This window comes from Microcaecilia unicolor, unplaced genomic scaffold (assembly GCF_901765095.1).
Source record: "Microcaecilia unicolor unplaced genomic scaffold, aMicUni1.1, whole genome shotgun sequence".
Lineage (NCBI taxonomy): Eukaryota > Metazoa > Chordata > Amphibia > Gymnophiona > Siphonopidae > Microcaecilia > Microcaecilia unicolor.
In genome coordinates this window covers 61,499-74,885 of record NW_021963102.1, presented here as the reverse complement: position 1 = coordinate 74,885, position 13,387 = coordinate 61,499, and the positions used below count along the sequence as shown (strand labels likewise).

Below are 13,387 nucleotides of genomic sequence, written 5' to 3'. Positions count from 1 at the left end.
CCGCAGGAGCCCTCAGGGCAGGAGGAGACCCACCCGAAGGCTCACCGCCACCAGCAGGGGAATGGACAGCCCTCACCTGCACTCCAGACGAAGCACCACCGTCTGACATCAGCAATAGCGGAGGTCCCGGTACCACCGACGTCGACGCAGCCTTCCGATGTCTCGGTACCGACGATGCAGGAGGTAGAAGCCTCGATGCAGTCGATGCTGATGCAGAGGTCGAAGACTTCGATGCTGTCGACGTCGATGCACTCGACGAGTCCCGTGCTGTTGTCGTCGAAGAGCCCGAGAACAACACGTTCCGCTGGGCCAATCTTGCTACCTGAGTCCAAAAGAGCACAAAGACTACAGGCCTGCGGGCAGTGCCCAGCCCCCAGACACTGAAGACACGAAGCGTGCCTATCAGTGAGTGAGATTACCCGGGCACACTGGGTGCACTTCTTGAAGCCGCTGGAAGACTTCGATGACATGGGCGGAAAAATCACGCCGGTGAAATCAAAATTCGCGATGATGACGAAAGGCACCAAAAGGAAGGGAGGAAAAAAACCCGTACCGAGGCCAAATAGGCCGGTCCCGAAAGCGAAAGGAAACTTACGTGGGGAAAAAGCTGGAAACACGGGAAAGGGGTGAAGACCTGATCGGTCTTTTTTTTTTTTAAAGCGAAAATCGCGAAGACGCGCGAGGTCAACTTGAGGGGCACGAAACGGCGGCAAAACATGACCGTCCCGAGTGCGGACAAAAGAAGACTGACGAACACGAGCTGGTTCGGGTGGGAAGACGGTCGCACATGCGCGGTGCGCATGGGCACGCAAGGGCTAGCAAACGCCTTTGCTAGTGAAGATTCCGATTGGAGGGGCTGCCGTGGACGTCGCCCATCAGTGAGAACAAGCAGCCTGCTTGTCCTCGGAGAACAATCTTGATCTCCTTAAAAGCTGCAAGGCCTCCATCGTGCGACGGTAACGTTATGTCATAGTGGTGTGACTTAGCGGGATCTAGCATTCTCGTGATAATAAGTTTAGTGACAGAGTGTGCGCTTCTTTATTTTGACGGCCGGCGCTGCTTACAGTATGCAGCGATCAGTCATATCCTAGTGCTGCGGTTCTCTATTCTCTTTCCTGGTGAATCTTGAAGGAGGTTTAATAGGCTGGAGTGGAAGTGAGCCTATCTAGTCCACTGTAAGCAAGGGAGTCATTTGGTTAATCTGTTTTCACTGCCCTGCGCAGCTGTCTTTGGTGTTCACGAAAGACCTTAGGAAATTGGAAGACTGGGCATTGAAATAGCACATTATTTAATGTGGACAAATGCAAGGTGATGCACATTGGAAAGAATCCAAATGTTACCTGATGCTAGGGTCCACCTTGGGGGTCAGCACTCAAGAAAAAGATCTCGGTGTCGTAGATAACTGAAATCTGCTCCATGTGCGGTGGCCAAAAAAGCAAACAGGATGCTAAGAATTATTAGTAAAGGGATGGTGAATAAGACCAAAATACTATATGCCTCTGTTGCTCCATGGTGTTCAGTTCTAGTTGCTGTATCGCAAAAAAGATATAGCGGAATTAGAAAAGCTTCAAAGAATAGCAACCAGAATGATGATAAAGGGGCTGGAATGCCTCTCGTATGAGGAAAAGCTAGAGGTTAGGGCTCTTCAGTTTGGAAAATACATAAGGGGACATGTGGTGTAGAACAAGTAGAAGTAAATAAAAAAAATCTTTTTAATTTTTTTTTTTTTTTTTATTCCAAAAGTACAGACTAGGGGACACTTGAGGAAATTACATAGAAACACCTTTAAAACATAGGAGGAAATATTTTTTTACTCAATGAATAGTTAAGCTCTAGAACTCTTTGCCAGAGGATTTGGTAATAGCGGTTAAGATCTCTGGATTTTAAAAGTTTGGACAAGATCCTGGAGGAAAAGTCCACAGTCTGTTGAGACAGACATGGGGAAGCAACTGCTTGCCCTGGGATTTGTAGTATGAAATGTTTGCACGATTTGGGTTTGTCAGGTACTTGTGACCTGGCTTGGTCACTGTTTAGAAACAGGATACTGGGGTAGATGGACCATTGGTCTGACCCAGTATGGCTACTCATGCTATGTTCTCCTCTATGGAAAGAGTACGGAGTCCCCCAGGGCTTGCCACTATGTCTGTTCAACTTAATGATTGTCCCCCTTGCACAATCCCTATCCAAACAAGGCTTCAACCCCTTCATATATGCCAATGACGTGTCCATCTTTATTTTTTCAAAAAGAGCCTGTCTGAAATAATGACAAGATCACAGACTGCTTAAACACCATGGCACTGTGGGCATCGGCTTTCAAGTTAAAGTCGAACAGGGAAAATACTGTCTAATACATTGTTTCTGCATGAGTAAGCTCTGTATATAAGCTACAAACGATAGTGCATAAAAATTTATAAAAAAATTGATACAAACCAAAGAAGAATTTTTTGTTATATAAGCATAGTTGAAACATGGACTAAGTTATTGCAGAACACTTATTTTGAGGTAGTTGACAGCACTATTGGTGGTTGGGGGTAGTCGATGATTATAACTGAGTCACTAAAGCTGAGGCTTTAAGGAAGCACAAAAAAGTGCCTGTGTGACAGTATATGAGATCCCCTAATTAAAGCATAAATAAGTGTGAGCTGCTCCACTGACTGTTGTATATGGTTCAAATTATTAGTGGTGGAGGGTTGCCATTTTTTGCTATATTTTTTAATACTAACATCGCCATACAACTCCAAACACTTAGATTAATGCTATGGGAACAGTGCTACCAATATCAGATAAAAATCCTAGGAAGCACCATAGACTGCAATTTTACACTTGATACCCAGACTTCTAACACCATGAAGAAAATGTTTTCACACATTGTGGAAACTGAAGCGAATTAAAAATTATTTCCTAACGCACGTTCCACACCCTAGTCCAATCCATGGTCCTCGCCCACGCAGATTACTGCAATGGAATATATGCCGGATGCAAGGAACAAACACTAAAGAAGCCTCAAATGGCACAGAACACAGCAGCCAGACTAATATTCAGAAAAAAATCAATTTGAAAGTGGAAGACCGCTATTACAAGACTTAAGACCTACACTGACTACCAAATCAAAGCACATCTTCAAGATATGCTCCCTGGCCTACAGGATAATCTACTTCCTTGCACCACAAGATATGTTCCCTGGACTGCAAGGCAACAGTTTGTGGGAGCAATGGCCAGGAACTGTATGACCAGCCAGCAATACATGATCAGTGGAAAGAATATACAGAGAAGTTATATGAAGGTGAACAGAACCACCTGACAGACAAAGATGAGACTGGAGCTGGAACCAAATATTCTGGACGAAGTCATGTGGGCAATGAAGCAATTAGCCAACTGAAAGACCCAGGAATTAATGGTATACCAACAGAACTGCTCAAGCCCGTACCAGTGGTAGCATTAACAGCATTATGCTAATATGTATGGAACATATGTGAGTGGCCAAAAGATTGGAAAAGATCAGTTTTTTTGTTTTCCCAATTCCAAAGAAGGGGGGATACAAAGGGATGCACAAATTACTGCACCATAGCTCTGATAACATGCAAGCAAATTCCTGCTGATAATTCAACAGCGCTTGAGGATAACCATTGACAGGAAGTTGTCAGATGTGCAAGCTGGCTTCAGGAAAGGCAGAGGCACTTGTATTATATTGCCAACCATTGATGGATTACAGAAAAAGCTAGGGAGTACCAGAAAGATCTCTACATGTTTTATCGATTTATTCGAAGGCTTTTGATGTGCTTGAGCACAATAAGCTCTGGACCTGCCTGAAGAAGAGTACACCACCATACCTGATTGAACTCATAAGATCACTCTATTGAGATCAAGAAGCTACAGTTCCAATGCCATATGGAGACACAGATTGGTTCAAGATTGGAAAGGGCACACAAGGATGCATCCGGTCACCAGCAGCTTTCAACATGTATGCTGAAACCGTCATGGATGAGCAGGCCTGGATGAGTCCAAGATTGGTGTGAAAGTAGGTGGCAGAAACATCGACTACCTCCGATTTGCTGATACCACCCTGCTGGCTGAAAATAAAGATCTTGAACATCTCATCAGGAAATTCAAAGTGAGAAGGCTGGACTGCACCCGAACATCAGACCATGACAGCAAAAAAATGTGAATGTTGACATCAAGATCAACAATGAATAAATTGAAATTAATCATGATGGTGTGCACCCCTGAGATCAAGAGACTGCTGACACTTGTGTGATGGTCAGCATGAACAAAATCTGGAAGAACAAGGACATCAGCCTGGCAACCAAATGTAAATTGGTCAGTGCAATCATCTTTCCAATAGCAACATATGGATGTGAATCTTGGACACTGAGGCAGACAGGCGAAAATTTTAATTATGGTGCTGGAGACTGCTACGCATCCCATGGACAGTGAAAACAAACTAAGCAGTTCTGGAACATATCAAACAAAAAAAATCTCTCACTGGAGGCCAAGGCAGCAAAACAGTTTTCCTAATTTGGTCACATGTGAAGCAAGTCTCTTGAAACACATCATGCTTGGAATGGTTAGTGGGAAAAGAAAGAGGATACCCAAGAACTTGCTTGATAGATACTATCAAGGAAGGTACTAAAATGAACATAGCAGAACTGAAAGGAGCTGAGAGAGATCTGAAGATATGGTGAACACTGATACATAGTGACCTAGAGCTATTCTTGACTGATCGGATAAGGAAGGAAGGAATATATAACCTAACAGAACTTCCAATATGCAACGTAATCATGAACGCAAGAAACTACCTCAGCCTACGCTTCCTCAGATGTCTAGGACTAAAATACAAATCAACATACAAAACAGCTTATACGTATGCACCAAATTATGGAACACACTATCAAGACATCAAATGCACAAATAACTTGCATTCCAAAAACACCTCAAAGCCTACTTCAACAATCCCATCTTGATAAACCATCAGCCAATCACACTACAACACTGATCAAGGCCTGCACCGACCCTAACCTGATCTGTAACATGTTACAGGTCATAATTATCTGTTAGCCACATTGAACCGACACTCAGTTTGGAAAATGTGGGGTACAAATACTGAAATAAAATAAACATCTGCTACTGGTACAATGGAACAAGTGAAACTGATATAGAGTTCTACACAAACAATATGAAATAGAATACCACACACCTGTTACATGCAAAATGTAGACCTTACCAAAGACAGAACAAGAGATCACAAATAGAAATAGAAATATGAAGACAAGTCGACTTGTACCACAACTTGAGAAAAACAAGTGCCTTTTGTCCTCAATTCTGTTCAACAGAAACATCAGTTATGCGCATTTCCCAATTTTAAAATCAAACTAATATTTTTTTTTTTTTTACAAGCATGTTCTAGTCTTTCTGCTTTCTTCTGCCCTGTTTCCAGTGGGTGCTGTCTATTTGTCCTGTGACCACATCTCTGACCACTCACTGTACTCTTTAGTTCACTATATCTCATTTCATCTACCTATCAACTTTCCAGCTCCTGCTTGCAACCTAGCTCTCCCATTTCTCCTGTCCCCACTCCTTCCATGGCGGCCTCCCTTCTATCTTTCACCCACTCACCATTCCTACTTTTCTACCCTCTGTACTTACCAGCCTCATCTGCTTAACCCCCGTGGCCTTTTTCTTAATGTAAGAATGGCCATACTGGGTCAGATCAGTGGTCCATCTAGCCCAGTATCCTGCGTTCAACAGTGGCCAATCAAGTCATGAGTAGCAAGATAATACAACTGAAACCAGGAGTAAGCAGAGGCTTCCCTGTTTCTCTCTCAGTAAGCCTAGAAAAGTTCTATCCTTAATCATTTTGGCCGCCCTTCTTTGACCCTTTCTAACTCTGCTATCTTTTAAGATAGTGATCAGAATTGCACACAGTACTCAAGGTGTGATCACACCATGGAGTGGTAGAAGCATTACAATAATTCTTTGTATTATTTCTATCCCTTCCTAATAATTCCCCAAGCTTGCTTTTTTTTTCTTTGCTGTTGCCACACACTGAGCAGATTTCAGTGTATTGTCCATGATGACACCTAGATCTTTTTTTTCTTGGGTACTGACTGCTAGGGTGGAACCTAGAATCAAATAACTTAGATTATTCTTCCCCATGTGTACCATCTTACACCCATCCACACTAAATCCCATTTGCTACCTTCACATGGTTCTTCCATGCCTGGCCTCTCTCTCCTCCCCCTCCCACTTGTAGCCCGACATCTTCTGTCCACTCACCCTTATGGTCCAGCAGCTCTCATCTCCCATCCCACCCCCATAAAAAGTGCAGTATCAATCCAGGCTGGGAGGGAACAAAAAACTGCAGGAGACGAGGCTACAATAACCCCAGCATCATGCTCCTTTCCAGACCGTAAAAAGCAAACTGCATTGATACATTTTATTTCTGGTGTCTTGCACCAGAAGTGAAAGACTGGTAAACATGATTTGCTGCCTGAATGACATTGGGGTTCTTGTAGCTGCATCTTCAATGCTGGGCTGTTGCCTACTGCTGTTTGCACCAGCTGGCCTTACAATACACCTCCCAGGTGTTCTCAACATACCAGTTAAAAATTGCTGGTTTAAATGTTATGGGAGGAGCCAGAAGAAGGGGGGAAAGTTCAAATAGGTAGCAGATGTTGTTGTGGAGGGCTCTGACAATGGAATACAGCTTTAGGAATTGTCCTTCCACTACACAACCAAAAACCAACATGGCTCTCAGGTACCAGGAATTTATAAATTAATTACTAAAATGGATAAGGTCATAAGTGGTCTCTATCTCTTTATCTAGAGAGACTGAGACTCAAAGGTGGGCATTGTGAACATTATAGAAGCACTGCACTTGCTGCTTGTCATAATAAAGTTAAATTTAAACTGCCAAACATTCTTCTAACTTTTGTAGACCTTCCTTTTCCTCTGGGATGTCCACTCTGCTGGTATCATTTTTATTTATTTGTTGCATTTGTATCCCACATTTTCCCACCTATTTTCAGGCTCAATGTGGTTTATATAGTTCAACTCTGGCAGAAAAAACAAATACATAAGTTATTGTGGTTGAATAAGGTTATAAGGTTCATGTGTTTACCTTCTAACCATTCAGCCATGTTGCTCACAAATATATTGAATAGAATTGGACCCCAGTACTGATCCTTGGCAGGCCACTACTCACATTTCCTTCTACCACCCTCTTCATTTGTTAACCAGTTTCTAATCAGTTCGTCACTTCAGGTCCTAACTTCAGCCTGCCGAGCTTCCTCAAGAGCACCCTATGAGACAAGTGTCAAAAAGGCTTTGTGTAAATCCCAGTAGACTACATCTAGCACGTATCCTTGATCAAATTCTCCGGTTGCCCACGGGTCCTTCCCATTTTCCGGTTGCCCAGTCACAGAATTCAGTTGGATTTGTTTGGCACAATTTACCTTTGGTAAAACCACATTGTCTCAGATCTTGTAACTTGTTGGATTCCAGGAAATTCATCATTTTCCTCAGCAGTGCTTCTGTTTCCAATTAGCGAAGTGAGGCTTACCGGCTCAGTTTCCCACTTCTGTGCCACCACTTTTGTGAAGAGGGACCACATCCACTCTTCAGTTCTGTGGAACTTGTCTCTAAAGATTTATTTAAATATATCTGTAAGAGGACCTGCCAAAATCTATGAGGCACCCTCAGTATCCTGGGGTGGATCCTATTCAGTCCCATGGCTTTGTCCACATTCATTTTCAATTTGTTCATAAACAGTTTCTTCCATGAACAGTGTGATGATGTACTTTCCTCATATATACCTTTTGCCAGTCAACCAAGTATTTGTTTAGTATGCTTGCTTTTTCCTTCTCCCTATATAGCAGGTCACAGCATCTATATCTTAAAATTCTACTTTAGCCTTCCTCCTTTCACAAATATACCCCTCCCCCCCCCCCAAAAAAAAAAACCAAAAAAAAAACACTCCTTATGTTTCTAGTCATGTATTCTGCTTTTGCCAGTTATAGATCTCCACTTGCATTCTGTATTCTTTCCTGTGTTGCTGAGTTACCCAATTTATTCTTCTGGTTAAACCTTGCTGCCTCATCCATACCTTCTTATATACTATTATAACAACCAACCAACCTGTACAACAGCCATATGACAATGTATCGCATGTACACACTAAATAGATTTTTAAGGTTACATAAACTCTTCCAATAATTCCCACATCTTCCTACATCAAATTGTCATCTTCATATTTGTGGACAGTACACACCTACTGTAAGCCACATTGAGCCTGCAAAGAGGTGGGAAAATGTGGGATACAAATGCAATAAATAAAATAAATATTCACCAAAAATGAAAAAGTGCTTAAGACCATGTAGCCTGCTGGATTCAATACATATGGCATCTGTTCCTGACATACTGCACCAAGAATTTTGACAGTAATAATCCACCTTTCCTGGGTCAGGTGACTTCTCATTACTGATGGGAAGAGCTTCTCAGACCTTCCCTGGAGATAACCTAGCTAGTCGGATTACTAGTATAATGAATGCATGAGATCTGCATTCACTGAATATCTATTTTATGCAAGTTTCTCATGCATATTCATAAATCCAATAACCCCACTGGCTTGTGTCTCCAGGAGAGGGTTGAAGCTCTGGACTAGAGAATTGCCTACCTGCTGCTTTTCCTTGACAGTCATGGGAAAGATGAAGGCACCTCCCCAGAGAAACTCTGCATATCATTTACTGTGCATCCAGAGGGGTACATGGGCTATATTATGACCTTGGTTAAAGGACTAGATTTAGGCAGTTTAGGGCCACATTTTGCGGTTAATTGGAAAATAGAAATACAAGACACATTCACACCTATTGATTAGTTATAAATGGGTTCCATTGTCAAAAAAAAAAAAACCAAAAACAAAAATCCTAAGCCTATGGAAAGAGTACAGCAATACTATTTATGTAAAAACTTTTCAGAGATCTAAGATTGGGACCTGGGATACACATTAGGTTAAATTTTCTTTTCTGAATGTGTAAAACATTTTTTTCAAGCTAATGTCAACAACCACATAGCTGTTTCATGGGTTTCCAACAAAGGCGAAGTTGATATTGTGGTTTAGCAAATGTTCAGATTTCAGTTTTTTTACTTGAAGTTTATTAAATTTTTTATATTTATAACTTTCAGGGTGTGTCCTGTATGGGATAAAGTATTGGCAAAAGGTGTGTGTGTGGAGGGGGGGGGGTGGGGGTGGGGGAGAATACTAGTGTTGAATTTATTTGATGAACCAGTGATGTAAACCTAGGTTACATTTTATAGCTGCTATTTTTATTACATGCAATGTTCTGGCATATAGGATTTTTAACTTTAATTTTTAGATAACATAATTCAGCTCCTTGATGGAGCAGATTGTGTTTGTATTGACTAGAACTTCATGAAGGTTCTATTTTTTATCTAACTATATGGTAAAATTCTATGAAAAGCCTGATGGGAGTGCTCGCTTGATTGACACCAAACTCTTACCACTCTGCATGGGAGTAACTTTTTTTTTTTTGCCTTATAAATGTGCTATAAAATTTTTCTTAATGTCTAGATGACCTGACAGGAGCAGCTCTCATCCCTGCATCCCCAGAGGCCTGGGCTCCCTATCCACTATACACCACGGAACTGACCCCAGCCATTCCCCATGCTGCGTTCACTTACCCAGCGGCTGCTGCAGCTGCCGCAGCACTTCACGCTCAGGTGAGTCTGCCCGGCACACTGCTTACCACTTCCATTCAAGGCCATGCCCACTTCCCAGGTGCTTTGGTAGCACACAGTGCATGGCACCCAGTACTGCTGGCCTAACATTGCTCACTATAATCAATACTTGGCTTCTTTCACCTGCTTGATTACTAAATTCTTGTTTGTGTGGGGTTTTTTTTGATGGGAGGTACACATAATAAAATTTGGAACCTATTTGGGAAACAAGAAGTGGAAATAAATATTGTACAGTTGCTTGCCTGTAACATGTTCTCAGAGGGGAGAGCAGGACAAGTGATGTCAGAGCCTAGGCTACAGAAATTGAGAAGTGTTGTGAATTGAGGGGTCCCGAGCCCCCCAAGAAGGCTGGAGTGACCTTAAATCTGACTCCATCTCTAAATAGCACTAGTACTGGGGTAATCAAGGAGTTGTGAAGTTCTAAAAGGAATTGCCACTAAGAGAGATGTTAGGTCTAAGGAAAAGATACCAGCCTTATGACAAACTGGATTTATGTCACAAGTTATAGAATGCAGTGAAAGATGGTGGAGTGAGTTCCTATTTCTTTGGACAGACTACATAAGGTCTAGACATTAAAGATATTTGAGTTATGAAAGATACATAAGAGTTTTTTTGGAGTTATTACAGAAGATACATAAGATGTTTGATATAGTGTAGAAACAGAGTTCAGGGACTGATGCTCTGCGGGGCTTCCACTTGCTGAGGGGCAAATTCTTGTGTTGTCCCTATGGTAGGTGACAGTGCCTAGTTAGGGATCGTTAGGGGTTTAGATACAGCTAGGGGACTACACAAACATAGTTTTAGGACATGTAAATACTTGGATACAGCTTAGGTACTAACCCAGATTTAGTCAGAAATAGTGTAGGGAATTTAGCGAGCATGGTTAGAGTAGTTAGGGAATGACGGAACGGACATTTGAGTCCTTCAGCATACATTTTGCACGGTGCATGTCCCCCGCCTTATCTATCTGTCTACCCAGCGCAGGGTAACACAGTAGAGGGGGTGTGCCATTAAGGGAACCCCGAGACGTTGGTGTGACCTTTCGGATTTCCTCCGTGTACCTGTAGTTTGTTGTCACGTTAGTTGTGATTAACCTACGGAGTTGGTGATTTTTAGTAGTATTCATAGTCGGATTTCTTTTGGCAATTTTATATTCGGATTTCTTGTGGAGATAATAGTGACAGAGAGTAGTGATATAGGTGTTCTATAAGACTAGATTTGCCAGTACAATTTGACACAACCCAGATATCGGTGTTCTGCCATACCAGAGTTCTGGTACCCAATTCAATATGCTGCCTCTTGAGAGAGTGATAAATCACTTCCCAGGAGACCACAAAAATCTTATAAAGTTTTGCCAAATATGGCATTCCTGGAATAAGTTTCAGCCTGACTCTCGTGACCCCGTAAGGGCACCTTTAATACCAAAATTCTCAAAAGGTTATTAAACTTTATTTACACACACACACCCGATTCCACCCATCGTCTCCACTCGCAGATCCTCAGTAGATGGGTATCGACCTATCACTGATCGCGTGATCCCAGACACTGTCGATCTGACATCGTTATTGATACCTGGTGAGGTCAATCTTAATCCGCGGGCCTGGTAGACGGCCCCCTGCAAGAGCCACCTCTAGTTGTCCAGTGCTTAATCCATCCCCCACGTCCCAATACACGTCATTCCAAAGTTCATTGTTGGCGATGCAACCAAGCTGGTCATTATGCCTATGAATGCAGGGATGGTTACCGGCCTGATCGTGTTGCACAGAACACAAGCCGCCATACCACGACTCTTGCACATGCCACCTTCAATCATGATTCACCCATTCCACATAATCCCAATGCTCCTAGTGCTAACAATCAGTGCCAGGACTATCGCTCTCAGCCTACTCCCAGCCACCAAGCTGAAGTACAGTACAACCGTTGTTTCCAATTGGGACATTACGCCGTGGAATGTCCATGCCAGCACCTTCCTCATAGTCAATACCGTCAACCTCCTCCAGACTTGTCATCGCTGCATGTCTCCCGGATGCAGAGACGACAGCCACAGAGAGACCGCAGGCGACCCAGTGACCTCCCCTCGCTAGATAACCCGAACCGCCCAGACCGTAGAAATGATTACCCTGATGATTGTGGCCACTGGTCTCAACCTCAATGAGGCCCCCCCACGGGGCCCACCCGACAATAATAGGCGTCGCAAGGACGGCCGTTCTCAGCCTAGTCCCGATCGCCATGCCAATGTCCAGTGTTATCGCTGCCAACAATTCGGTCATTATGCGGCTGAATGTCCTCAGCCACTGCCACACAGAGTTATTAAGCAGATCCGCCAAAATCCTCCGGATCGCCAGTCGTTCCCTTTGGGGAACCCGGATCAACGCCGTCTGCAGTGACACAGACCTAGGGAACAATAGAAGTCTTAGTTTTCTAGAGCAGTGCACTGAGCAGGTGGGTAGCTGCGACAGTAGTCACATAGGGCTACCTCAGTTATGTAAAGCTATGCTAAGGGAAGCCAACTGTTAAGAGATGTGTCCTGACAGATGCTACCTGCCTCCCTCATCCTTGAATACCTGTTACAGATATTCATTTTTCTTTTAACAAGTAACTGTTTTCTCAAAACGTAGGTTGTCTCAACAAAAAAGGTAAATGCTAATAGTAAACCATTTTTTTTTTTAACTTCCAGATTACCAGACAGGCCAAAGGGGTGGGGATGGAGTTAGATTCTAACTTCATTTATAGGATTCATTCACTAATCTACTGAGATAGTAAATATCTCTCCAAATCCCAGTTAGATGGAAGCTGATTTTAGGTGGGGAACACTTTTTTGTTGTAGTTGTGGACTTGAGCCTTGACATGCCCCTCTAGGGTCAAAGCTGCTGGGGCATATGTAAAATGCAATCTGTCAAACTAGTGGGTGCTTGGCTATAGCAGTCCCAGGTTTAGTGAGTCTACCCAGCTTTTTGCTTTTATTTTAAAGGACTTTAGTGGATTTAAAGTAGGCTAAGGCTTTTGCTATCCACACTGCATGGCATGCTCACCTTTTGTGGACCTGTGGTTTGAGATGCCTTGACAGTTGAGGTTTAAAAAAAAATCCTTAGGCTGTGTGCAAAACCACCCTTATCAATCTTTTGTATAGGCAGATGAGATTAAAGCTTGGAGCCCATTGACTCTACATGTCAGTGATTGCAACCAAGAATAGGTTCTTTATTGGTCAAGTACATCAGCTCACAGGGGTCCAGTGGTGAGAGGCTTTCATCAAACTCGGTAGTACAAGCTGAAGGCTCAAGACACACGGGAGGCCTGATAGGAGACTTCATATGCAAACCCTGCAAGATGCAAACTACTAAGGCTGTAGATGGATTTACTTCAGCCTGGTATATACAAATTGCACTAGGTTGAAGCCTAAAATCTTTTAAACCTTCAGATATCAAAGCTATTGAGCAGAGTTTAGGACAGGAAAAAGGATCCACAGCCCTCGTACTGGGTGGCAGACCCTTCCCTTATCATAAGACCACCAGGCAGAGAGTCTCGTACCATATCTTATCCTTGTGGCTTCTATCAACAGAATGTGAACTAATTCTCCTTCAACATCAGGCTGAAGGACCTGGAAAACTGCTTTTGAGAGATGTTCACTCTTAAA

At 42.9% G+C, this 13,387-nt stretch overlaps 1 protein-coding gene across 2 annotated transcripts in view; it reads left to right on the top strand.

Annotated features, from left to right (window-relative positions):
• The window catches only part of LOC115458932 (RNA-binding protein with multiple splicing 2), a 168,086-nt gene that overhangs the window by 116,871 nt on the left and 37,828 nt on the right, over nt 1-13,387 (top strand). The window contains exon 6 of one of the 2 annotated variants that reach the window (XM_030188788.1): nt 9,587-9,735. The exons of the other annotated variant lie outside the window; for it this stretch is intronic. Within the exon in view, the coding sequence (XP_030044648.1) occupies nt 9,587-9,735 (149 nt within the window). The remainder of the gene's footprint in view (nt 1-9,586; nt 9,736-13,387) is intronic. 2 annotated transcript variants of the gene reach the window in all.